The sequence below is a fragment of the Seriola aureovittata genome, chromosome 20, assembly GCF_021018895.1.
Source record: "Seriola aureovittata isolate HTS-2021-v1 ecotype China chromosome 20, ASM2101889v1, whole genome shotgun sequence".
In the NCBI taxonomy this organism is placed as follows: domain Eukaryota; kingdom Metazoa; phylum Chordata; class Actinopteri; order Carangiformes; family Carangidae; genus Seriola; species Seriola aureovittata.
Window position 1 is genome coordinate 14,007,727 of NC_079383.1, and position 27,467 is coordinate 14,035,193.

At 44.9% G+C, this 27,467-nt stretch overlaps 1 protein-coding gene across 1 annotated transcript; it reads left to right on the forward strand.

The window, feature by feature from the left end:
- Positions 1–247: 247 nt before the first annotated feature.
- On the forward strand, positions 248–27,061 carry boc (BOC cell adhesion associated, oncogene regulated). The gene is made up of 18 exons (XM_056364134.1): positions 248–463; positions 13,223–13,352; positions 14,024–14,296; positions 18,249–18,395; positions 19,598–19,741; positions 20,234–20,527; positions 21,460–21,732; positions 21,828–22,096; positions 22,213–22,378; positions 22,871–22,942; positions 23,254–23,463; positions 23,833–24,008; positions 24,137–24,359; positions 24,504–24,689; positions 24,799–25,010; positions 25,109–25,197; positions 25,508–25,659; positions 25,953–27,061. The coding sequence occupies exons 2-18, from the start codon at positions 13,241–13,243 to the stop codon at positions 26,117–26,119; spliced, it is 3,165 nt and encodes a 1,054-aa protein (XP_056220109.1). The 5' UTR covers positions 248–463; positions 13,223–13,240; the 3' UTR covers positions 26,120–27,061.
- The last annotated feature ends 406 nt before the right edge of the window (positions 27,062–27,467 follow it).

The window sequence follows — 27,467 nt, forward strand, 5'->3', positions numbered from 1 at the left end:
TTTATGAGTATTTTCTTCATATATATACCTGTGTGTACATTATAAATACTGGTCAAGGGGCTAGTTTTACTCACAACCTCTGGAAAGTCCTCAGCAGTTGTGTGTAGGGATCTGTAGTCTGGAGAAACGGCGGCGCAACACCAAGCTCTGGGGTTTAGGGAGCCAGTCCCTATTGTTCAGATCCCTCCTCCTGCTTGGGAAGTGGGAGGACCCGAAAAGGCGTCGCAAAAGGGAGAATTGTTTGAGAGCTCAGTCATCCAAAAACGGCCTTTCAATGTGAGAACTTGGGGAGCCGAAGAAAATGTCGGTGGCATCGCAGTAAATTACTAAAGCAGCGAGGCTTTAGAGGGAAAAGAGAAGTAAAAAGTGTTGTTTTCTTGGGACTAAAACTCACCACAGAGGAGAGGCGAAGAGGAGATCGGTGGGTTAAAACGAGGTGTGAGCACCAAATAGAGCAGTTTGGGTAAGTTTTATTCCTTCATGCGGTCCGTGTTGTTGCCGTGTTACCCTGAGTATCAACATGTGTAGTAAAATTATACATACATGTATCGGTTTGTGTGCGTGTTTGCGGACAGACACAAGTCTTCACCAACTCCTGCGGTACTTAATGTATAGAGAAAGTTGTGATTTTTGGTGTTAGACTTCTACTTCACGCTGGCGACTACTTTGATAGCCACATTTGTTTTGTTTTTTTTCATCCAATTGATGCACATAAACTTCGTTGTAAACCTTCTGTATCACAGATCACCTTTTATCGGATGGCAGTGTGTGTTTTCACTCCCGGTTTTACAGTTACTTTTACTAAGAAAAGTTAACTTTACCATCGGACTTAGCCTGTTGTTGATTGGACGAGCTCTGCGCCCGTATTTCCCAAACCCTTTCTTAATTTTCTGCTTTTATCTGACGTCTAGTACGACACGATACATGTATGTGGGTGAGAATCAACAGTGTGTGGCACGCTGCGGAGATTCACGGCCGTGTTTCTATACATACGTGTGCGTTTTGGGGGAAAATGTGTTTGCGTTTTTGCAGGCCGCAGCCTATAGTCGCTCCCATAGGGTAACAGAAAACAGACACGGCGAGCTGTGCCAGATTTACCCCCATATCATCATCGTGGAGGGCAGCAGTGTAGTGGGAAATGTAAAGGTGTCCTCCAGGCAGTGACTGGTGTAAGGAAAGACACCAAAGTCCAGAATGTGTAAAGGAAAGCATCATGTTTTCAAGCCTGTTTTTATTTGAGAAATAAGTTTAAGGATGCTCATCGTGAATTTACATCTTATTTTACTTGTAAGTGAAAGATCCATGTTACATCATGTCATTTCTTCACCATCTTGTTCATGACATGTGCAGGTTTTTACTGTTGACATGGAACAAACCATAACAACACTACCTGGGCGCATTTCTATAGTCGCAGTCCCCCTCACCCCCGAACCGAAGCCCTGTTAGAATAACCTAATTAAAGCCTCCAATAAAGTGACAGCTGCCGAGTGCAGCCGTACAGGAATGCAGCATCCTGCCTTCCTGTCAGGAGAGTCTCTCCTCATATCATCCCCTCATTCAGGTCTGATTTAATGAGAAAATGTTTGTCTTAATCCCCGGGCTGCTAATGAGTGTTGGCCAGGGTGTCACTCACCGTGGGGGCCCGGTGGATAGACAGAAGAAGGGGGGGGGGGGGGGGGGGGGGTTGATACATGGACATGGAGAAGGAGGCTGCGGGAACAGCCGCAGGGGCTCAAGTTTCCAACCCCAGGTGTCGTTTTGTTATTTGGATTACATTTAGCCTTCGGTGCCTCGCACGGAAGAAACCGCGGCGATTCAGTGACAGACATGGCATCAGACAAGAGGGCCCGATTGTTCCCGCTGAATCAATGTCACTTGGATTAAAAGTCGAAAGGAATGGCCTAGCCTCCTCCAATTAGGCGCACAGCCTATAAGGGAATTAATTGGTCTCAGTAAAAGGAGCCTCTTGTTGGTTTGGTTGTTGTTGTTGATCATCTCTGGCAGTCGGGTGGATCAAAGTTGAACTAATTGATTCCAGTCTGATTATCTGCCTGTTTCTCACACTGCTTTTGCCCTTTTGATTCCTCATGTGGTGAATGGAAAAACTCAATTGTACGAGTTCATCGTCGATTTTACAGGACGCTGTGTATTTATGACATTATAAGATACAGTGGAGTCCAACACAGTGAGACTACTTTCCCACTGTATCATGTCAAATCATATAGGAAGAGTATATGAGTTTTTTTCTTTCATATAAAGTAGCTGCATATCTCAGACACATTTCAAGTCCCTCTAGAAGAATTATAATACCATGATTGTATCAATGCAGGATGTGAAAATGAATGAAAAGCTTTCAGGCTGCATCCTATTGCCAAAACATCAGTTATTGTCTGGAAGTGCAGAAGTTGTACCGTTCATAGTCCTTTAAACCTAAGCTGAAATTTGTAAAGTAGCCTAACTGTAATATGTAAGCATTTGCTGCTTTTTGTCATGTGTGATAGCAAACTGCATATCTTTTTGTTTTTTGACTGTTGCTTGGACCAAACAATCAGTTTTGTGTGTCTTCCATGGGCTCTCAAAAACTGTAATTGGCATTTCCACAATTTTCTTAAATGAAAAAAAGGTGATCATCAGACTAACTGCTGATGAAAATCATCGTTAGTTGCAGTTGGACCACAATAAAGTGAATACCACAGGCACACGTCAGGTCCCTATAGCAGTCTTATAATATCTATATGTTTAATACATGTTTGTTTGTTTTTTTCTATGCAGGCCGTTATGATGAATGAAATGCTTACAGACTGAAGTCACAGGCCAAAATGGCTGGTAACTGCAAGTAGAGAAAAATGTGTTTGAAAGTCCTTGGCTGTTGGGACCTACAGAGACCTGTAGGTTCAGGACGGGGAAACTAACTCGGTTACAGAGTCTGATGTGATTGTTACCAGGTAGACCTTTTTCAGTGCAGCCTGAACTTGATATTATATTTGATTGATCTTGGTTACCTGCCAAACAGACATGTAGCGGAGACAAAAGCTGCTAGTTTTCCACTTATTTGGCCTGAATCTGGTGGATAGCTTTTCATCCTTGCTATAGGAGCCGAGTTTTCATATGTGTTCTGCCTTGTAAAGAAAAGTTACTGTGTGGATTTAGGTATGCAGCCAATAGCAATAGACTTTCTTTCTCATATCTTAGTTTGGTTCAGACTTTACTTTTTTCACATTGAAGAATGAATGTAAGATATGAGTGGAAGGATAGGATTTAACTTGTTTGACTCTTGCCTGGTGTGTTTTTACGTCTGGATGTAAATCAAAGTCTTCAGTAGGAGATGGATTTCAAGATGCATTTTGAGATTACAAACAGCCGGTGGGTCCGTGAGGACTGCTGTTGCCGCCTCGATTTCGTGTTTGTGAGCCAAATGTTCCCGAGGTCTGAATGTGGTGCTGGAAAGCAGCATTGTTATTGTAGAGGGTGTAGCATTGGTGTAAATTGACAAAGGAGGAAAAAAATCCTTCCTGAGGGCACGCTTTCATCTCTATGACAGCGGGTACACTCATGCAGTCATAACAGCCTGCAGGCAGAATCTGTGGGCCTTCACTGCACGCCTGTGTGTATGTGCGTGCAGGTTTTTGTGCGTGTGAGTGACAGTTCCTGTCCAATCAGGATTATCTCTTTGCACTGGAATGTATTGCTCGTCATTTTGGTCCTCAATTGGCCTCACCTGCACGGCCGTTCAGAGATTATCGAAAGGAAGAGAATGTGTGTATGAGAGAGATTTGGCTAGTTTACACTTTAAACTAAATTCAGCAAGAGCATTTCTGGATTATTGTACTTTTCATAAACTAGCAAAGAACACACTCATCGCCAAATAAGGCCATCTCATTTCCCAGAGCCAGACATTATTGGCCTGTTGACATACAGTGCATTAGTCCTCCCTCGCTGACAGATCGGAGACTCAGGCGTGGGTCTTGCGCCCTCAGGAGGGTTTCTGTGTCCAGTCAGACATTGGATAACCAGATAGGGACACCTGGACCGGCAGGTGGCCGGGGTCCAGGCCCCTCCCCTGGGGCTGCATACCTCTCTCCTCCTGATCCTCCCTGTCAGCCCGGACCACAGAGCGAGAGAGGAATGCAAGTTTTATAAAAAAAAAAAAAAGAAAAAGTGGGGGGATAGTGAAGGAGAAAGTTCTGACAGAGAGTTGGAGAAGCTAATAATTTTTTAGGCTTCAAGTAACACGCCTCTCCTCAGTTTATCATAGTGTATCATAAATATAATCAGGCTTTCAGTCTTTGTCCTAACAGCCTAATAGTGATAATCCAAAGTCTTAAACCAGTTGAGTTGATTTGCTCCACTACTTGAAGTAAAAGTTAAGAAGCTCTTGATTGGATAATGAAGTTACACAAACCATGTCCTCACTCTCTCTCTCTCTCTCTCTCACACACACACACACACACACACACACACACACACACACACACACACACACACACACACACACAGACACATTGTGAGTGTGGTGTGAGTGCTGTTAGATCATTGATCAACTCCAGACTCGTGTAAGAAAGCTGTGTGTGTGTGTGTGTAGACAAATAGCCCTGTGTGTGCAAAGCAGATATTTGGACAAAGATTAGAGGGGTGTTATTACGAGCCAAAAGAAACCCAGACACTCGAGTAGATCATTCACACACAGGCATGAGGTGCACTCTGACTGGGACTGCTCAATTTAAGCCTCCATCAGTCACCCCCCCCCCCCCTTTCTTTGGCTCTATCACACGCACATTTTTTATTATTATCTCATTGTCCTAAGATTTTATTTGTTTAATCTGAGTTTACAAGTAGGGTATTGTGCACAGACTATACAACCTGAAGTCCTCATACATTTCCATCCTTTCAAACGCTGTAATATTAACTGCGTTCTGTGTTCCTGTCTCAAGCATGTGTGAACGTAACAATATAAGCACCACAAAGACAAAAACGTCAAGGAATCTGGGTTGTGTTCCAGGGCTTTAACCAATAATCAGATTTAAAGTGTTGCCCTAGAGAGAGAGAAAAAAAAGTCATCATTGAAGAATGTCAAACTGGCAGGAGAAGACATGATTCAACAGAATAAATCACTGGGCACCAGATTAGTTAGTTAGTGGGCCCCCGAGGTTATCACACATGGAATTTTCCATTGACACTGCTCCTCTGTCTTCTGTCCAAATCGCTTGTGTGTGTGTGTGAAGTTTTTTATTTAATGACATTTCAGAGTTCTCTCCCGTAGGATAATGCACATCCGTGGCTCTGAGTGACAGGACAAATGGTAGCTCTGCTTTACCACATCTCTCTCTCTCTCTCTCTCTCTCTCTCTCTCTCTCTCTCTCTCTCTCTCTCTCTCTCTCTCTCTCTCTCTCTCTCTCTCTCTCTCTCTCACACACACAAATCCAGCTTCTGAAACTGAGAGATCTCTTTGAAACAAGCCTCCTCCAGCTGTTTCTTCTCTTAAGAAACTCTTACGGACCCAGCCGCTTTCACTTTATAACCATGGAGCGAGCAGTCAAAAGTCGGTTGCACCATTTCGAAAAACAGTTGACGCCCCACACCCTCACTTGCTGTTCAATTTCCTGCCTCCTCTCCGTTTTCTAATTCCTCCTCATATCTGTTTTTCCTATAACTTTCTCCTCCAGTCGTTTCAGACAACTTTACAGCCTTTCTCCATTCCTTCACCCCCCCACCCCCCTTCTCTCTTTCTGCCTTATCTCAATTTCCTAATGCCTCCTCATATCTGTTTTTCATATAATATTTCACTCGCTTTGCTTTTCTCTTCCTTCCTTCATCTCCCACTGAGAGTTGTAGGGCCAGGCAGCCTCCCTCTCTCTCTCTCCCTCTTTTTTTTTTTCTTTCTCCTGGTTCCTGCTGAATAATGGGGAGAAATTGCTCTTGATTTATAATTGGTTCCATTCACTCTGATGCATGAGCTGCCAAAGGAGTCGGGGGGCCCCTTTCACCCACTCACATCCCTCCTCCCTCCCTTTCCTCCAGCCCCCCCCACCCCCCTCCCCTACGATGCAGGAACACACAAGGAGCAGCAGGCTGCAGATATGTAAAGCTACAAAAGTGTGTATTAGCATGCATGAATGCCGTAGCGTGTATGTAGTTTATCTTTCGGGCCGGGGATAAGTGGTAGCCTGTTTTTTTGCATGTTGACATTTGGTGTTGGAAAAACTTCCTGAGGTCTGCATATTTATGTGCCTCTGTGAGTATACTTTTACCATGTAATAGGAGTTTGTGTGATTGCTTGCTTATGTGTCATCAAGTGTGTGTGTGTGTGTGTGTGTGTGTGTGTGTGTGAGGGGAAAGAATGGTTGTGGGTAAGTGAAATATGTAACTGCATGCGCGTGTGTGTGTTTGTGTGATGAGTACTGTGAAATCCTGGGTATTAGTTCGTTTTCCCAGTAGAGTATGGGAATGATTATTGTGAGTGTGTGAGATCCAGACTCTCTGTGCTCAGTTAAACCGTCCACCTTCCACCAAAGACTCAGAAGACACACAGTGGTGTCTTTAAATATTCTGTTGTGTCTAACCAACAGTCCAAAACTCAAAGCTCAAAGATAGAAATTAACTTGTTTGCCTGATTAAATCATTTAAAAACTTAATCTGAATATATGAGGATAACAAATGTATACAACCTGTCTTTAATGCATTTTTAGTGTCAGAGTACGGTAATAGATTTAACTTTATTGTAGTTTATCTATTTAGCTAGCTAGACAGACCATAGTTAGTTAGCTACGTTACTTTGCTATCTAGCTAGTATTTATCTGTCCTTTTCTCATATCTAGTCCTCTTCTTCCTCAGTTTCCTTTTCCATCCACCTTTTCTTTTCTCCTTCTATCTGTTTATCTGTTCTCCCTTCTTTCCTTCTATATACCATGGCAATACATCTTTTGCTCTTTCCTTTTACCATTCCCCTTTCCTTCTTTCCTTCCAAACATCTATATTTCCTTCTTTCCATCCAACCTTCCTCTCTTCCTTCCATCCATCTTTCCTTTCAACTATCCATCTGTCTTTTCATTCCTTGCTTCCTTCCATCTTTCTTTCCTTCTCCATATCTATCCATCCATCCATCCATCCATCCATCCATCTATCCATCTTCCCTCCCTCCCTCCCTCTCTACCTCTGATGTGATTGTCTGGTCCCTACATCACTGGTTTGGTCCATCTATCTGGCTCAGACTCCCCCAGCAGCCGCGATGATCCGATCCTGTTCCCATGGCCCTGGTGGGCATGCTGGCATCCCACACCAGGCACAGGAATGTGGGTGTGTGTGTTCACCATGGCACCGTAATTAGCTCTCCGTGGTTAATTCAGCTTCGTTATCTAAATTATGCAAATGCTGCGGTGCCTAATTGATTAGAACGCCCCCCTCTTTTCCATTGCAGGCCTGTCCAGAACCCTCTCGTTAATCCCCGAGACGCTCTGTAGCTCGTTAGTGTCGGTTCGGGGGGCGAAGGAGGGGTTGGACGGGCATATAGCTCGTTAATACTTTGTGAAGCGTGTGCATGTGCGTGTTTGTGTGTGTGTGTGTGTGTGTGTGTGTGTGTGTGTGTGAGAGAGTATTATGAAGGAGGAGGGGGTAAATTCTCAACCTCGTTAGGGATGCTTAGATGCTTTTGATGTGCAATTTTATGGCATGAGAACGAGTGATGTCTCAAGTTGAGGATTTGGACTGGCCCCCTCTCCACCTGTTGGGCAGACTTTCCATGCCAAGATAAGACTCCAGAAGGTTCCTCCTCTTGTCCGAGAAAAGCCCGTCTGGGGGGAGCGGACAGATAGATGGGAATAGATTTGGGATTTGTTCTCTGCCAAGTTTTTGCTTGTGTGAATTATGGAGGAGAATCTCCCCTTCAGTTTTAATTGTCCATTCTACACAACATTACCCTCTGTTCAGCATTTGATTCTCTGTTCATATTTGAAAGTGAATAACAAGCGATTGCACACTGATAACTGTAGTAACTGATTAATAATTGCATAAATTTACTGATTAGAATTCCGATAACAGAATAGGACATATATGCATCATTGGTGTTCGACTACTGAGTGATAGAATTAGGGGAAAGAAATTGAGGAAAAAAGCTTGTTGCCGCCTTGTTCTCAATCAAGTGCTGAAACATTTTTTACGATTATTCATCTTGTTGATTAAAAACAAAAAAAGAGAGAAGTTTGAATTGTCTATGAAGCAAAAATGCCAAACATTTGATGGCTTTATTTTCTCAATGTGAGCATTTCCTGCTTTTTTCTTGTTTGTTTATCTTGTATTTTGTTTATCTTTTGTAGATTGAATTGAAATAAGTAGATCATCACAAAAATAATTTACAACTCTCTTGAGAAATGATTAATCATTGCATGTTTTAAGGCAAAAATGACAATAATTCTCCGTTCTAGTTTCTTTAATATTAATATTGGCTTTTTTTAATTTTATGCATTCTTCCCCTAATGCGACACAAACAGTCGTTGCAGCCCTTTGATTGAATATCTTGCTGCTGTGTTGTTGCACTTTTCCCTGTGTGATGGTCTGATGGCAAACCGGGTGTGTTCTCGGTTTGTTAAGCAATCTCTGGACCCTCCTCATCCTCCGGCGCTCGGCACAAACCCAGGCCAGACCGAGAGGCCGGCAAACAGATTGAAAGAGTGAGGGGAAAATATGTTGGGACATTCAGTGACGCTCTCACACACGCTCTCTCAAACACACCCTCTCATTGACGAGGCCCTGCTCTCTCCTCCTGCTCGCCTGCCAGTTGACATCCTCTCTATTAATTTGAGTCGCCGTTCTGCTTTCTCAGTCAACCCCCACCCCCCCCACCCCCCACCCCTCCATAAACCCCCTTCACCATCTCACATCAATCCATAAAGGCAAGAAACCCCCACCACCCCCTCCTCCCTGCCTCCAGAAACTCTCCACACACTACTCCCAAACCTCTTGGTCATTGAGCCCCCCCCCCTTCTCTTTGGTCATTGAGCAGGGCCCATCAGCTCTTCCCCGGGCCCTTCAGAGTAGCGTCTCCCCTTTCTCCTGGGGTCCACGGGGTCTTTGTCCGTGCACCGGCTCACTGCTTTACAATGACTCTCCACTCTATTAAGGTGCGTTCTGCCTGTTAACGTCGCCAGGGGCAACCGGCCTCCCGCATGGCAGCTATGCAGCGTGGCATTGTGGGCCGCGGGCCCGAGCGGGGCAGTTGAACCCCCGGCACTCCTCACACTTGACACCGCATGTGTTTATCTAAAGGGGGGGCTTTGTGGTGTTTGGAGAACCTAGATGGAGGGGGGGGCACGGGGTGTAAAAAGACGTAAAACTGGGGGAGGAGGGCAAGAGGGGAGTTTGGGGAGGTGATAAATATTCAACAGCTCAGCTCCTCAGAAGGAGTTACTACCCTGCTACCCCTCCACCACCTCCTCCCCTCCCGTGTGTCCTCTCCATGCCAGAAAGCAGATGGAATGTGAGAGCTCAGGGAGGAGGCTCCAGTCTGGTTTTATCCAATTAGCAGGGTTGTCAAAATGAATTTATCCACGGAGGCAGGGGGACAATGGGACCGGCAGTGGCCCGGGAGAACAGGGGCCCCGGTGTCTTTACTTAGCACGCTCACAATGAACTTCTGTCAAGTGACTCTCTACCACAACGACATATAAGGCACTCACATACTCACACTCACGATGCATGCCTGCACACCACCGCCGAAACCTTCTCCTCGCCCTCCCAGCGATACGTACACCGCGGACGTCGCACTTGAATGCGCCCCCAGACACCTGTGTTCAGAGCGGTTTCTTAAGTCTTTTGAGTTGGGTCCAAGTCAAGTCACAGGTTATTCAAAACAAAGTCCAAGTCAAGTCTTAAGTCCTTGAGGGGAGGTGAGAGTCAGGATTTCACAGGCAAAATACAAGTCAAGTTGCTCTCAGGTCTTTCAATGCTGACTATTACAATGACACAGCCTTTGAGCATTTTCCTGTGTTGATAGTAGAGATGCCCCTACCCAACCTTTTTCTCACACAATACTGATTCTTACACCTCGACTCCGGGTATCTGAATACAAAGTGGAAAAACACTGTTTTTTCAAAACCAAATTTTTTCATTAAACAAGAGGCCAAAGTTCTCAAATGATAAATGTTGCCTAAGTTGGCATTGAACGTCTCATCCGAGTCTTATCTTCAGGCAGTTTTTGGAAAACAGCAGCAGACGTTTGAGTTTCAACACACAGCCCCACCTGGTGTTGTCTTATGTTTTTTTTTTTTTATTATAATTCCAGCATTTTATCATTTTTTTTCTCTCTTGCCTTCTTGCTGTTAAGTCGAGTCTTCTGGGAGTCTCGCTGTAGTCAAGTCAATTCCTCACCATGATTGCAGTAATAGTTCTGCTCTCCAGTAATCATACTTCTGCACTGGAACTGGCAGATCTGAAAAGTTCACACAGTTCTCTTCGATGCACTGTCACTGAAGTATGTTTTAATACCACAAAGCTGCTCACGCTGAGTGTTTGCCACGCAGTGCTTTTCGTTACTGGTAAGAAACAACACATGCACACACACACACACACATTCTCCCAGTTCTTAATTTAGTGGAGCTGTCTGTGTGTATGCTCTGGTTTTTATCAGTCTCGCTGGTGTGTAGGAGGCTCCTCTCTCTCTCTCTCTCTCTCTCTCTCTCTCTCTCTCTGTCTGTGACTTCTCTGGGAGGGGATGGATGGAAAAAGTTGGACGTAGATGTCAGGCCAGCTTTTCATCTTGTTGCAGGGTATCTGCTAAGCAAACACAGGACCCAGCTGACTAATGAATCAGACAGACAGGCTCAGAGGAGTAAGGCTGTTTCTTGGGGAGTGATGATGTACGAGGGGCCTTCTCGTACTGCTTTTACAACAAAGCTCTATCTCTGTTTCTGTCTCTCTTCCTGTCTCACTGTCTCTACTTTTATTTTGAAGTAAAAGAGACAGAAATTGGACAGGTAAAAAGCCTGTGGCAGCGTGTCCCGCTGTGAGTCCAGTTGGCAGACTCACTGGTGTGGTTTACGGTTAGTGACTCTTGCAGTTGGGACAGGTGCTTGATACAGATGTATGTGTCTTTTATGGGCAGCTGTCCCGGGTTGTGTCCATACAGCAACCGGCCACAGAAGCCACAGGCCTTCAGCTATGCTGGCTCCTGGTCCCACAGTAGCTTGCTGTTTGTTTACCGTGTCAGCCCACTACTGACGGGACACTCTGACTGGACCAGTGTGTAAATGCAACTGGACATGTATGCAGGGCTGCAACTAAGGATTATTTGCATCACTGGTAATGCCGAAACCAACAAATTTCCACATTCGAAAACAGCTATAATCAATGTTTATATTATTATATTCACAATCAATCACCTGACTACTTGCATAATTGAAAGGGTCACTCACGCCACAATTCCCCTCAGCTCTAGGGAGTGTTTTAGCATCTTAAAGCTCATTGTTTTTGTTTTCGGGCCCACAACGTATATATGTTTGATTCAGTCTTATAGCTCTCATCAGCTTCGTTTTCAGCCACAGCGAGCAACAAAAAAGCTAAAAAAATCCACCGTATACTGCCTGCGCAGTGCTAAACAACTAGCTGGCGAAGGAAGTGCAGCTTTTGGCAGCCAAATAGTGAGAAATCCCTTTCAGGAGTTGGTGGAGATCAAAACGGAGCTAAAAGAAGAGGGAATATTGGACCTAGCCTCCAAATTAATGCTAATTTTGCTCCGTATATGCTGGATGTGTAAATAGGTAACCTCTGCTAACAAGTCAGCCATATCAAGTCAGTCTTGTTTCTGCTGCCCCCTGGTGGTAAAGAAATCAGGTTATGATTTAAATAAAGCGACTGTTGATTCATCACCTAACTGACTAATTGTTACAGCTCTTCTGGAGAGTGGCCCTGCTGTTGGTGGCGTTAAAATGAGTCAAAAATAGTTTACACGCATTTGTAATATGAAATTAAAATCTAGCAGGATAATGTGAGGCCTTGTGTGTCAGTTGGCATAGTTAACGGCTGCTTTTCCATCAGCATGCTGCTTTGCTCATTTTCAGTAAATGTGCCAGGCAGCTAAACTGCTGCCATTAGATGATGAAGGTGCGCTGTAAGAGTTTCCATTCTCTTACTGTCCTGCTTTGGTCCCTCGTGTGTTTTGTGCGAGTGTGTGTGTAGTCCCTAGTCCCTGGCCTTCATTAATCATTGCCTTGCCATAATAAGATCAGGACAAATATGTATGAGAAAGTCGTGCGCTGCTTCCATTTTTACTGTAGCGATGCAGGTTTGTTTATGCCCTTGAGTGTGTGCATGTTTAGCGACATGTATGTGTATGAGAGAGAGAGAGAGAGAGAGAGGGAGAAAGAGAGGTTCAGTTTTGCAGGACCACCCTCCTCATTCTGACGGGAAGTTGTTAGTTTAACCTGACAGGAAAGAATTCGGGAAACTTGGCAGCAAGCGACAAGGGAGAGAGGAAAGCTCCCCTCTCTGCTTTAACTGTTAATAGACTGACCATAACCGTGGTCTTCTCCATTTCCCTCCCGATACATACTGCACTGAAGTATAAAGGAGGCCACCTCTCCTCCATCCCGCACACATGCACGCTGCTGTGATATACCCCCCCACCCCTCCCTGTCCTGCCTCTCATTAGTTGTTCTTTGTCCCGACTCTTGAATGCAGCCTGTGTATTTCCCCTCCTCCCTCCTCCTGGACCATCTACCTGTATCGGTTACACCTGAGCGGGGAGGTGGAGGGGTCGGGTTACGGCCCGCAGAATGAGGGCGCCCCTTTGATGAATGGAGGGCTGGATGGGTGCGGGTACAGGCGGAGGAGATGGGGTCAGCGGTGAGATGGGGGCTGACAGAAAAGAAAAGCTTTATTTGTGTCTGGAGTTTGGCTGCTGAGGGTTATGCTGAGGGTGCCGCTGAGGGTGCTGCTGAGGGTGCTGCAGAGTGCACCGCCTCACCTGGGTTGTGTTTCTTTAATGGCTGCCTGTTTGTGTATGTCTGTATACAAGTAACATAGAGGTAGAGAGAACGGGTTATGTATGAATTCAAGATTGAATGTTTAAATGGATGATGCATGTTTCCGCATTGAATTGTGGGGATTGTGTTTTCTGTGCAGTTCTGTCTGTGTGTGTGTGTGTTTGTTTCAGGTTTATGCTGTTTGTTTAGAGTGAAAAAGGTCTGTAAATGCCTCCCTAACCTTCTCCTGTGTGTGTCTGTGTGTGTTTCAGGGGGGTAGTGTATGGAAGATGTCTGGAAAGCGAGACTGGACTCCGTGGATGAAAAAGAGAAGGGCTCCAGTGTTGTGTGCTCTGGGTGCAGTACTACTCTGCTGCCTGCAGAGTGGCGCCTCCGTCTCCGGTGAGTACACAAAATGAGATGTTGAAAAGCTGGATCTCTAAGGCATAATCTGCATTAAAAAAAAGCAAAGTGTCCATTAATGTGCACTCATGGTACACACCACAGGCCCTATGCGTGCTCTTTGTGCTCAGAATGCCTTTACATTAGTCTTTCCAAACACCTGGTGCAGGATAAGTCCTGCCAGGGACAAAATATTCTGGCTCACAGGGAGGGAGGTGTTTTATGTGCCTGGCAGCTGCAACAGCAGTTTGATTGAGATGAATCTGAAGACGTAGGTAGTTTACATGAACTGTACCAACCACCGTGGGTGAACTGAAAAAGAAAAAGAAACATTGTAGGATTTGCCCATTAATTGATTAATCAGTTGAAAGAAATTTGGTGACTGTTTTGACGATCAGTCAGGATTTTTCCAGGTTCTGAAAAGTGAGAATTTCCTACTTTTCTAGGTTTTACATCGTAATAAATTTAATGTTCTTGAATTTTTTTGTTTTTTTACCACTGGTCAGACAAAACAAGACGATTAATGATCATCTTGTGCTCTAGGATATTATGATGGGCATGATTTTATTTACAGTTAATCAGCAGATTAATAGACAATGAAAACAATTGAAGTAAAAACAGTAACATTTTGAATCTGCTCCTAAACTGCTTTGTAAAAATCTTTTCCTCAGATGAGGTTCCGGCCTTCACCGAAGAGCCCATGTCCGTGGTGCAGAAGCTGGGGGGCAGCGTGAACCTCCGCTGCAGCGCCCGACCCGCCTCGGCCAACATCAGCTGGCGCCTCAACGGCCGGGAGTTGGTGGACGGAGACCTGGGTGTGGTGCTGGGGCCCAGTAGCCTGTTCATTCCCACACTCTCCAACCTGACGCTGGGGAGATACCAGTGTGTGGCCGGCACCGGCGCTGGAGCCCTGGCCAGTGTGCCTGCTAACGTCACCGCTGCCAGTGAGTAGCCACCCACACAAAGCTGCGACAAAATAAACACAAACACACAAGCCCCTGTTGGCCCCTTTTTTGGTTTGTTGGAGTATCCTAAGAACGCCTTTGACTTCATTTTCTTGTAGTAGAACAGAAACAGTGAAGGGGTGGTATTTGTTTGCTTAGAATCCTCACCAATACAACGCTGTAAACCTTGTAGTTTTCCACTGCCTGTGGCAGGTCTGAGTCCGATGCTTACAAAGGCAGGGCTCCAGTTTTGGTGGGAAACTTTTGCACATCGATTAGTGATAGAACTGGACAGTATTTATTCAGTGTGGTTAGAAAACAGCTGCTATCTTATTGATCTAATGGAGCTAAAGTGAGTTATTCACCGTGCTGACATTTTTAGTGCTTTGCTGGTCCGAGTGTGTGGTGTTATATTTGATACGCATCATGGGACTGGGGGCCTGAGGCTGTGTAACCTGAGCTAGAGGAATGGAAGGGACCCAGGGGCCGGGGGGGCCAGGGCCAGTCAGAGCAGAGAGAGGGGACCAGAACTCAGCCTGGGGGCCCCCTACCTCCACTGGCCCCTCTTCTCCCCACAACACCACATTCCTCTCCACAGGGCGCGACAGCAGGGCTCGCCAGAAATTATGGCCCCGTAATTGGGTAGAGGACTGAGGGAAGATAAGGGTGTGTGTGTGTGTGGGTGTGTGGGTGTGTGGGTGTGTGTGTGTGTGTGTGTGTGGGTGTGTGTGTGTGTGTGTGTGTGTGTGTGTGTGTGTGTGTGTGTGTGTGTGTGGGTGTGTGTGTGTGTGTGGGTGTGTGTGTGTGTGTGTGTGTGTGTGTGTGTGGGGATGACGGAGGATATGGGTGCATGCCTGACTAAAACACAGCATTATGTAAAAAAAACAGAGCACTGTTAAGTGTATTGTTTTACATGTAGAGATGTGATGCATGAGGCTGCCATAGCCGGAGAAACCGGAGGTGTTTCAGGCCAGTCGAGACAAGATCCCTCCACAAGATGAGACGTGATGTCACATTCTCTGTCTCCCTCGAGCCCTCCGCAACCTTACACACACTCGCATTTCTCTTCCTTCACACATTTTTCACTCTTCACCCTGTCACTTTCTCTCCCACCTTCCCTCCTTTCATTATCTTTCACTTTCCCTCCTCTTTTGTCATCTCCATCTCCAGTTATTATTTTCCCTCTTTCTTCTGCAGAGTGATACTTTGTCAAGCTGTGATTATGTGAGAGAGTGTGTCGCACATGTACAAAAGCATTAAAAGTTATTGATAGCTCCAAGAGTGGATGAATCGTGTTGAGATAACCACATGTGGAGCCAGACTGGTCGCCCCCCCCAAAACTTCTCTAATTTAATAACGGTCTCTCCTCGGCCACCCCTAAACCGCCTAAGGAATTGCTCCACGGGGATTGTGTACGTGCCTGCCTTTCCATGTGAGCCCTCTCAGTTGTGCGCACATGTTTTTTGTGATCAGGATAGGTTGATTCCAGACCCTCCGCGCCATCCCACTCTGAGGAGTCTGTGCTTTTCTGGCATAAGTTAAAAGGCTCCTTGCTTGAATTCTTGTGCAGACAATCGCCCTCCCTCTTTTAGCTGCAGAAAACAGAAGACATGTATCTGCACAACGCCAACGAACAACACATTGCACAAACATGTTATAATTCAGATACACGCACACGGGCCTCCGACTGCTACACATAAAGATGATGAATGCGCTGTGTCTCTAGAAGTATTTAAGTCTGCCTTGCCAAACAGCCCTGGTGCGGGAGGTCTGCTTCACTTTATGAATACCATCAATCCTCCGTCCCTGTAGGATACACACACACACACACACACACACACACACGCAAGCACGCACTCATGTGTACACTCACGTAGATGCATGCACACCTGAGAGGCACACATGCGGGGGTGTTCCTGTAAAGAATGCGGGGCAGTGGAGTGGGAGAGAGGTAGAGGTTGGGTGGGGGGTTAAAAGGTGTAACTGGAGGAATTTGGGAGAAGTTGGAAGGAGGGATGGGTAGATATGAAAGAGGAGGCAGAGTGGCTGTAAAAACAGCACCTTGATTGATTTAGCAAATGGAGCGCCACACGGTCTCTTGAAGGCTTTACCCCCCCCCCCAACACACACATACACCACTTAGCTTGACATGTCCTGGCTGGGATTTTCATTTTTCAGAATAAGAGCTGATTCTGAGTCAAAGATGGAGGTGTGTGTGTGTGTGTGTGTGTGTGTGTGTGGACCCTGATATCCCCTTTTTCTGCCATTAACCCCCCCCTTCCACAGACACGGGGACAGATCCAGCATGCATGGTGAATAAATCAGTTGCCTGCAGTGAAGATGTTTGTTTAGTGCTTTGAGTAAATCACTGTGATGTCCCTATCAGTAGATACCCTGGCCTTAACTAAACTTTGCTTATCGAATTACAGCTGTATACAAAGGCTCATCAGCTGACTGTATATATACCAGCAGCTTGGTCTTTTTAGCCAGAGAGCGTGTGGCTGGTCCAAGAAAAACACACCGGTTATAGCACCTCTGGAAAGAATGGAGAAAGGCTGTGTTTGTTAAGAATAAATCAGCAAGGCTGGTAGATGTTTAATTACGTTCCTGGAGAGGTTTTATTTATCTTTCATTTCACTGCTGGACTCCTGCATGACAAATTTCTCCAGTTGTTACTTTCTTTTTCCCCCCTCCTGTACTGCTCCCTCTCTTTTTTCTTTTTTTTTCTTTTCTCAGTCTCATTTTAGTTTCCTTCTACTTCAAATCTATAAAATGCTAGCTTATCCCCCGCTAAGATTTTTATGGGTTTTTGTCTTTTTCTTTCAGCCTCTTAAGAGCAGAGTTTTGCCGTTTCCTCCCCAAACCCAAACTGGATATCTTTCTTTGAAACTCTATAGGATGGACACCTCTAACCTTTGACCTTATGGCCAGGCCTCTGAGCCGCTCAGGCGGGGGGTTTAGGAGGTCAGAGGTCGGCTGAGTGTCTGTGCTGTGCAGACTGTGTGTCTGTGGGACGCAGTTGCAGCACATGGCCCCAGTAATCGCACTCCTCCATTTCCCAAAGAATCTGAACGGCCCCGGTCCAAGTATAATGTCGGACAGGATTAACGACACCCACTTGAATGTTACAGACACCACCTTTAGGCTTTGGAGTCCAAAGGGACTGAGGAATGAGTAAAACAGAAATATTGGCCGGTGTGCCTTTTTTAAAAAAATAAATTTTCTTTGGTCTTTTTAGTGGGATCATGTTAAGACAAGCAATGGGAAATACATTACTAAATGGAGGAAGAAGAGGTTTCACTTTCAAAGAGAGAGCTCCTAAGAGAAGTTGTGGGAACCTGGTTATGATACAATGGGGACAGGCTGACGTGAGGGACGCTCGATATGGAAACAACACAGTTATTACAGAGTTTATTATTGCTCAGATCAATGCTGTTTTCTTCTCCTACAGCCGAGGACTGACTGTATACACAGTTCAGTTAGATGTGATTTACACAGTGTTGTCACCTGCCTCACTTCAGCATTTCCTGTCATCCGGCTCCCAGTCAGTAATTTTCCTTTCACCCTGTTCTCCTGCACCTCCCTGCATCACCTCCATTCACCTGGTCACACAGCTGCCCCTGATTACACAAACCCCAAAACCCCTTCCAGTCTTTTCTCCATGCGACACTCTCCAGCGTTTCTTGGAATGATTCCCTGATGCCAAAGCCGTTTGTCCCCAACTCTCCAGGTGTACCAGGAGGGTTTCTCACTGTTTTTTTTTTTTTTTTTTTTGGATTAACCTGTCAGCTCCAGTTTCTGCCTTGGTAGAAATAAAAGCCCCTACAAACTGTTTCTGTTGTACTGTGTGCTGCATTTGGGTCCCACACTCACCCCGTTACAAGTGTATTAAGATGATGGAATAACGCTGAACTGACTTTTTTTTTCTCCCTTGCCTGCCTGTTTTTTACAGAGTTGCGGGACTTCGAGCCCGATGACCAGCAGGAGATCGAGGTGGATGAAGGCAACACGGCAGTTATTGAATGTCACCTCCCGGAAAGCCAGCCGAAGGCTCAGGTCCGCTACAGTGTCAAACAGGAGTGGCTGGAGACATCCAAAGGTTACTGAGATGCTTCATTTCATTAGGATCTCTCTCTCCCTCTCTCTCTCTCTCTCTCTCTCTCTCTCTCTCCCCCTACTTCCCTGTTGATTGCCATACTATCTTCATAATTTACCGGAATGCTATAATCCTGTTATCAGACCCATTATAAAACCAGTGATAAGGGTATTATCTCAAATGTTGAAACATGGGAATGCAGTTGTTTATTTTTCAAACTATTTACTTCTAAGTTGCCTGGAAGAGAAGAAAAGCTCCGGTGGTTTGTGTCTGGTATGCTGATGATGCCTGGGAGCTCTAGGTACTGATGTCTGCAGCTTATCTGTGAGGAAATGAATCCCACTTTCATGAGCATTCACCAACTGTTCCTGGTCAGACTCTAGGGTGCCACCTTGTGGCCTCTGCTGATGGTGCAGACATGCACTGGAATGGCACATAGGACTCATGTTACAGTGTTTCACCATAAGATTTTTCTGTGGTTCCTCTTTGTCTTAGTCGTGCCCCTGTATTTTCACACGTATATATATATATCCTCCTATATTCCTGCTTCAGGGTTTAAAACTAAGTTTGTAGCACTTGTACATATTACAGTAAGCTGCAGTGTTGTTGTGTAGCCCACTGTCCTCTGAACCATTTGCACCGAACGAAATTTGCTCTCCAGTGTGATTTAAAAACTTAATTTATGTTTTGCTGTACAACTGTGACACGTGCATTTTACAATTTTGTATTGTGGAAAGATTGCACAGATCAGACACACTAGGAGAAGATCTACTCTAAAGTGCATTTTTAATACATTCAGATTTTAACATTACATTTCTTTATCTAATTCTTCGTTTTATTGCACATGAGTCATTTTAGCTCAGCCTAAAGAGTATGTTCCCCTGCATTTTACTTCATTTAACAAAGAAACCTATAAGTTGCGGTTTCCTGATGGGTGAATGGTAAAAGGTGCACAGCTCATAACTCCCAATGTCCCTGGCTTTATTCTAGCCTGGGACCTTAACTGTATGTCATATCTCTCTCCCCTTGTTTCCTGTCTGCCTCTGAATGCTCTGCTGTCAAATAAAGGCAGAAATGCCATAAAATAATCTAAAAACCTTTTCTAATCTCTTTCTTCAACCAAAGCCGTATTTTGATTTTGATGATTCATATATAAGTTTGTCAAGCCCACACTTGACATGTTTAGTTTTTTTTTTTTCCTGCAGGGAACTACCTCATCATGCCTTCAGGGAACTTGCAGATAGTCAACGCCACGCGGGACGACGAGGGGCCGTATAAGTGCGCTGCCTACAACCCCGTCACTCAGGAGGTCAAAACATCCACCTCTGCCGACCGCCTGCGCATACGCCGTGAGTCACCATCTCATCACACTGATGTTGAGACAGAAAAGCAAGTTTTCTTATTATTGGCATAACTTGCTCCAATTAACAAAAAAAACATGTGGAACAAGAAGTCAAGGGTCATTCTGAAAAATTCACTGCTCATTTAACAAGAACCTACATCAGAAAACATTAAAGGCATTGTTAGAGAGCTTGTAACTTTTACTGTAGGAATATGTGGTGCACATGTGTCTCACACGTGCCAGTTTGTGAGACTTTTATCAACTGATCTTGCCAGGACGCATTTAGTCACAGGTGATGACGTGCACAATTCATGCTTTTGCATCTTCAAAGGCAAAGATGGAAGTGTTTTAAGTTCTTTGTATTGTAGATGTAATCTCAGCCACAACAGGTGTACAAGCAGTTAGAAGAAACAGACGGGCGGGAAAAGTTTTTTTTTTTTATTTTTTTTTATTTTTTTTATTCAAGTCCTGACTGTCTCCATTTTTTTTTTTTTCCCAGGCTCCACGTCGGAAGCGGCTCGTATCATTTACCCGCCGGCGTCCCGGTCCATCATGGTGACCAAAGGCCAGCGGTTGGTGTTGGAGTGCGTTGCCAGCGGCATCCCTACTCCGCAGGTGACGTGGGCAAAAGATGGGCAGGACCTGCGTTTCCATAACAACACACGCTTTCTGCTCAGCAACCTGCTGATTGATGCGGTGGGCGAGGGCGACTCGGGGACATACATTTGTCGGGCGGACAACGGTATCGGCTCAGCCAGCTCTGCGACGGTGCTCTATGACGTACAAGTGTTTGGTAAGTGAACTAGAGTTGTTTTTAGCGTCTTGTGTATCTGCTCGTGTTGGTGAACTGTCCTTGGTTGTTTTGTTTTTTGTTTTTTTTTCAAATGAATTTTTTAAACTAATTTCTGATGCACGTTCCTGTAACGGCTTTTCATGGTGATAGGAGACTCTGCCAGGATTCTTTCATGGGTAAAGTCTTGACCATGTTATGGATTTAATGATTAGACTGACTCCTGTTTGGCGGACAGAAGACAGGGCTCTGTATGTGTGTGTATGTGTGTGAGAAGCGTGTATGCCTGGGCGGTGTTGTGTTAGAAAGCGTCGGTGGAGACAGAGCCCTCTATTCTGTAGCAGAACTTGATTGACTGTGTCTAGGTTATGGATGACTGTTTTTACAGTGATTTTCTGTCTGTGTGTATGTGTTTTTGTGTGTGTGTGTGTGTGTGTGTGTGTGTGTGTGTGTGTGTGTTGTGGGCTTGTTTCTCTGCAGCTGGCTCTAATTAAAGTCGAGAGCTGCTGTAGCTGTAATGAGCTCTGTCTTTCCCTGATTCATAAGCAGCCAACCATCAACTAGCTGGCTCGGCCCTTCTGGCTCTGCATAGCCCCTTCCTTTGTCATATAGCCTGTACTTACACATGCGCATGGTTATGATTTTAGTCAGACACACTTTCTCTTACGCATGTGACATTGTTAGAGCTGAAATGAGTTAACTGACAACTATTATGATTATCAATGATTGTTTAAGTCACTTAACAAGCAAAAATAGCAAACATTCATCTGTTTCAGCTTTAGATGTGAGAATTTTCTGTTGTTATAATTGTAAATTGAATATTTTGGGGTTTTAGACCGAGTCAGACGAAACAAATAATTTGAAGATATAAACTCAGGCCCAGCCTCTGCAGCCTGTTTCCGTCTCTGACTCCGATTCTCCGCTGTCTCCTTCAGAGCCTCCTCAGGTGACGGTGGAGCTGCAGCAGCAGGAGGTCGTGTATGGAGAGACTGTTCGCTTTACATGTCAGACCCGCGGTAAGCCCACTCCGTCTGTGATGTGGCTCCACAACGCCCGGCCCCTTGCCCCATCTCCTCGCCATCGCCTCACCTCCCGGCTGCTGCGTGTCTCCAACGTGGGCCCCCAGGACGACGGGCTGTACCAGTGCATGGCTGAGAACGGGGTGGGCAGCTCGCAGGCCTCCGCTCGCCTCATCACAGTGTCAACTGGTAAGTCGCGTAGTTTTGTAATTTATCAGAGATTTTAATTTGGATTTTGATTTTATTTCACAGCTTTTACATGTAATTAATTCTGTCTCTTACAGGGATTTCACCAAGGGGGAAGTTGCCCTCAATCTATCGGCCACTCAGCCCAGACAAGGTGCTAAGAGAGCAGCCCCCTGTGAGGCCTGGGGCTGCAGGCGCCATGTTGCCGATGGATTGCTCTGAGCTACCAGGACAGATCCTTCCCGCGGAAGCCCCCATCATCCTCAGCCAGCCACGCACAGGCAAGGCTGATTATTACGAACTCACCTGGAGGCCGCGGCATGAGCGAGGAGTCCCTGTTCTGGAGTACATGATCAAATACAGAAAGGTAATGCAGGGAACTTATTCTCAGACTCAATTAAATGACGTATTAGCTGCTTCATATTCAAACTGCACATTTTCTGTGTCAGTAAACTGAGTCCTCTGTCTCTCTCTCCCTGTCAGGTGGGAGACCCTCTAGCAGAGTGGATCTCCATCAGTATCTCAGGCTCTCTCCATAAGCTGACCCTGACTAATCTGCAGCCAGACAGCCTGTATGAGGTGGAGATGGCTGCCAAGAACTGTGCAGGTTTGGGACAGCCTGCTATGATGACCTTCAGGACCGGCAAAGGTGCGACACTGTCGGATCAGTCATAGAGTATAGCAATGTCCGTAGCAGCCATGTTGATTCCCCACAGTTTGATATTTGGGTTTTTTTGGGGTTTTTTGGTTTGTTTTTTTCCTACTTTGGCAGTGTATATATTGAAAGCTTGATATAGCTTATTCCTCTGTGCCACAAAAACCCATAGTTGACTAAAGGGCACTGTAGTTTATTTGTAGTTTACATACACCCTCCTGCAGCTGTAAAAACTCATTTTTGAAAATATGTAAGGCTTTTTTCAAACTGAAGGGACATATTCACAAGTCATTGTTAAAGATTTATGTCTTGTGTAGGAACAAATGGGCTTGAGGCTGAGAGCCACAATACTCATGGCAATTGTTGACAAAAACAAAACTACAGGATATCACCAGTGTTATCCTTTTTTTTTCTTTTTTTTTTAAACATGGCTCAGAATACTTTTTTCTTCCTCTGACGTCACTGTTGATGTTCCTCTGCCTGCAGGTCGTGGTCGTGGTTTAGGTGGTCAAAATGATCCGCCGAAAACTCCAGCTGTTCCTTCACCAAGCCTTTCGCGTAAGTATCCAGTAGCTTCTCTGCCCCTGTGACAAATTCTCTCCTAATTAACAATACTAACAACATCCACTTCTGCTGTGATAACTATAAGTAGATATTGTTTTAGAGTAAGACTGTCAACCTCTAAACATTCTCCTTTTGACTAACATGGATATTTCTCAATTTCTCTTTCCTTTCTGTCACTGAAGGATGATCTCTCAGTAAGTTGAATGTGATGTGTTTTTGCCTTCACTGTTGTAATTACAGATTGTCTGTGAGTTTATGTCTGTTGTTGTTGTCTTCCGTCTGACACCACTTCTCCTCCTCTGCAGCTCCCGAGGCTCCTGACAAGCCCACAGTCTCCACGGCAACGGAAACGTCGGCATACGTGACTTGGATTCCTCGTGGTAACCGCGGCTTCCCCATCCAGTCATTTCGGGTGGAGTACAAGAAGGTGAAGAAGGCTGGAGAGGACTGGGTGACGGCAGTGGAAAACATCCCCCCGTCGCGTCTCTCTGTGGAGATCACGGGCCTGGAGAAAGGTCGGCCATCTTCACCCACACTTAAAACGTTGTTGTTGTTCACAGCAGTTTATTCTGACTTGTTGGAAGGGGGGGGGGAGTAGTATGATATTGTACTATATAATTACAAGGATGATGTCCTGTGTAATTACATTCCCACGGCCCGTAAATTCATCAGGATAATGAGTGTTGTTACAGTCATTTCAGTAATTGCTGCCATCAATCAAAACCATAATTGATTTGCAATCAACATCACATTTGTTCTGAAAAAGAAAACACAAAGTAATGTGAAAGCAAACATCATTAGTCAGCACACAAACCAGAGATTCGTTCAGTGCCGCTTGTGGCCCCCAGAGACAGATTAGTAACGGTTGTCCCGTCTCCCTGTAGGTACGTCTTATAAGTTTCGTGTGGTGGCGGTGAATGTGATCGGCTCCAGTCCTCCCAGCGCCCCTTCGAAGGCTTACACTGTGGTGGGTGGGAGAACCCACGAACGCCCTGTTGATGGACCTTACATCACCTACAATGAGGCCATCAATGAGACTACCATTATTCTCAAATGGACGGTGAGTTACTAGAAGAAGGAAAAAAAAGAAGAAGTTTGTTCTTGTCTACTATTAATCAGGACAGATTCAACTTTTTGGAGGCTTAAAGTTCATGGTGAATGTAACTTGATTTATTTCCCTCTCGACAGTACACTCCTGTAAACAACACGCCCATCTATGGTTTCTACATCTACTACCGGCCGACAGACAGCGATAATGACAGTGATTATAAGAAGGATGTGGTGGAGGGAGACAGATACTGGCACTCGATCACTGACCTGCAGCCGGAGACCGCGTACGACATCAAGATGCAGAGCTTCAACGAGAAGGGAGAGAGCGAATTTGGCAACGTAGTGATCCTTGAAACGAAAGGTGAGGTCATTTTTTTGGGGGGGGGGGGCAGTTAGCAGATTTAGATGTTTCTGGAGGCAGCAGAGTGGGACTAACACCGAGGATCTCAGTATCTACTCTTTTTTTGCAAGCCTGAGCTGTTTTAACATTTTTTTTTCTCCTCAGCTCGTCCTAATCACCAGCGGCCTGCTCCGTCACAGACGCCAGATCCGGGGACTGGACTCCCCACCGGACTGGTGCCGCGGCCCGGTGACCTCCCCTACCTCATAGTCGGTATAGTCCTGGGAGCCTTCGTCTTCATCATTGTCGCCTTCATCCCCTTCTGCCTCTGGAGGGCTTGGGCCAAACAGAGTGAGTGTTCCTCACATTTCTTCAAGTCTCTGCAGGAATTAAGTCTTCGCCTCAACGTGCGTGTCATTCTCCTTTTTTTTTCTTTTTTTTTTTTTTGTGCTTATTTCAGAGCAAACGTCCGACTTGTGTTTCCCTGCTGTGGCCACGCCCGTGTCGTCATGCCAGTACACCATGGTTCCCCTTCAGGGACTTGCGCTGGTTGGCCACTGCCCGCTGGACGCACACATGACTGCTCCACATGGCGTCTATCCTGCTAATGGAGAATACACTCCAAACGGCAAATCTCACCACCCGACACACTGCCTGCCGGGGCTGCAGCAGGTATGACGTTTATCCAAGCCGCTACAGGTTGTTAACAAGCTATCATCATTTTAATAATAGTATTGATTATAGGATCTATATGCTCTTGTGCTTTGCAGGATGAAGTGGATTGTGATATGGAGTGTGACAGTTTGTTGCCAGAGACGGTGTCAAATGGACAACTGCCTGTCTACCACTACTCCACATGGTTTGTTTACATACAAAACTCATATACTGTATAATGTAATGTACCGGAGAGAAAAGATCAAGTATTTTCTGAAATAACTGAATGGGGATGTAAAGAAACAAATACTCAAGGTAGAAGAAACAGGAAATCGGCCAAATCTTCAGTCTTTCTTTTTTAGATTTTGTTGATCTGCTTTTAGTTGATTTCATCAGGACATTGACTGCTCATTGGTGATGGCTCCCTATTCTTACATTTTATAAACCGATAGACGGTAATCATAAATTGAAAGCGCTAATATTAATGTTTTTTTTTTTCTCTTCTCTTCCTTTAGTGGTCCAGATCATCACGAACAAACTTGCTGTTCTCCGGATGACTCCACTCTTCAGCTCCTCAACTCTTCGCATCACCACCTCAGCTCGCAGCAGCTGGGCGGTGACGGCATCTTCTGCGGTGGAGGTACAATGGAGGAGGACATCACTCAAAGTATGTGGGGTTTCTTTCCTCTTAATTATTTATCAAAAAAAAAAATGGCTGAAAATGGCTTTTCTTATATACTGTATGATCATGTATTACAGACATTTAGATTCCAAAGATCTAGGTCTTAATGATGATGAGTTTGGCTTTAGATATAAATAAGTAAATACATTTCCTGATGAAGACGAGGTTTTAAAGATGTGATGAGATGTAGGTTGACATCCTGACCGAAGTATTAGACTGTTTTGGCCAATATGTGTTTTTAAACCTTGTTTTCTGACCAACTCTTTTTCTTTCTGCAGAGCGGACATCTTTCCCTCTTTTATCTCTCGAAGACGAAGGGATTTTCACCACATCCTCATCAGCAGCCACGACACCACAATCCCAAGATACGATACAGGAAGTGAACATCCTCCCAAATGAAGCGTCCCCTGAGGACGAAGGGAGAGACAACACAACAGATGCATAAGAGACTGGTAAACAGAAGAAAATAAGAGAAAATATTTATTTTTGTATCACAGATATTTATATATTTATGCTTTTGTACATAAGTGTCTGATTATACTGTATATAAGGTTATTTTCATATTGAAAGAAAGACTCTTTATTCATACAACCCCCTCTCACTATGTCATGGACAAAGGGAGTACCATGTTGTGATGCTGAGCTCTGTCTGCATTTCCCGAGGAGGGAAATAGGTTTGAGACGTTATTCCTCATGTGAAGACGATCAGGGGCTTCCTTTCAGTTCAGCACTTCATGTCTAGACCCTCCTCACGTCATTCCTTTTGTAGACCTCCATCTTAAATGTTTGGACCTTAGGTACTTAGCTTTACGTACGACAGAAACAAAGGGACCATTCGAAACCAGTCTGATGCTGTAATTATGAGGTGCTTTTTCGCTGTTGCTTTATCATGTTTCCAAGATACAACTGTCCGTCTGTCATTTTGTATAGCAGTAACACAAATGTATTATGCATTGTTCATCATTAACAAACTATTAACAAGTGTATGCAACATAAATCATTCTGTTTCAGTAGTGTACAAGAGATTATATATTGTATAGTTATTTATTTTTTTTTGATTTTATGCTATTTTTTTAAATCACTGAATGGGAGAGATTCTGGAAAATGTCTTTTAACTCAGTCATTGATAAGCTGAACTTTATACTGCAACCACTTCTGTTTACTCATTTGCTGGTTACCAAATGACAGCCAGGTGAGGGCTCTGTGACAGGTGTGTCAGTATTATTCTTCCCTCACAGGTCGGTGCATAAGTATTAGTCTTTTTCCAGAGACATCTGCAATCAAAATGAAGGAGATCCCGAATCCACACTCCCCTTTTCAAGTATAGCCGTTTTGTGGTTGCACATGCTGGAGCACAATTGCATGTAAATAAAAGCTTATGAAATTGATCTGTGTGTTTGGTGCATCTTTTCAGTATTGTAACAGTTACGTGTGGGAACTTTAAAGGGATAGTAAGTGTTTTTGACATGGGGTAGTGTGAGGTAGTCATATATAGTTGGTACATTACCTACAGTAGATTATGATGAGCAGGGTCCAGGTTAGGAAAGCCGACCGGGGCCCCTAGTGGCAGAGCTGTGTGTGCCACGAGAATAAATGTGTTTTAGACACTTAAACCCCTCCATCGAAACGATACAATATCCGTTTAAATGTATGCTTCATGTAAAATATATCTTCCCGTGACAACAGTACTTACCTTAAGCACTACATTTTTTCCCCCCGACCGCTTTTCTACTGTATTCATGCGCGCAATTACGCCGCTTTTTGATTTACTCAGATGACCTGCAGCTGTGGCTG

Coding starts and splice junctions, on each gene's coding strand:
- boc (XM_056364134.1), top strand. CDS start 13,241: ATGTCTGGAAAGCGAGACTGGACTCCGTGGATGAAAAAGAGAAGGGCT. Junction 24,009..24,136: donor CCATTATTCTCAAATGGACG/GTGAGTTACTAG, acceptor CCCTCTCGACAG/TACACTCCTGTAAACAACAC. Junction 25,198..25,507: donor GTCTACCACTACTCCACATG/GTTTGTTTACAT, acceptor CTCTTCCTTTAG/TGGTCCAGATCATCACGAAC.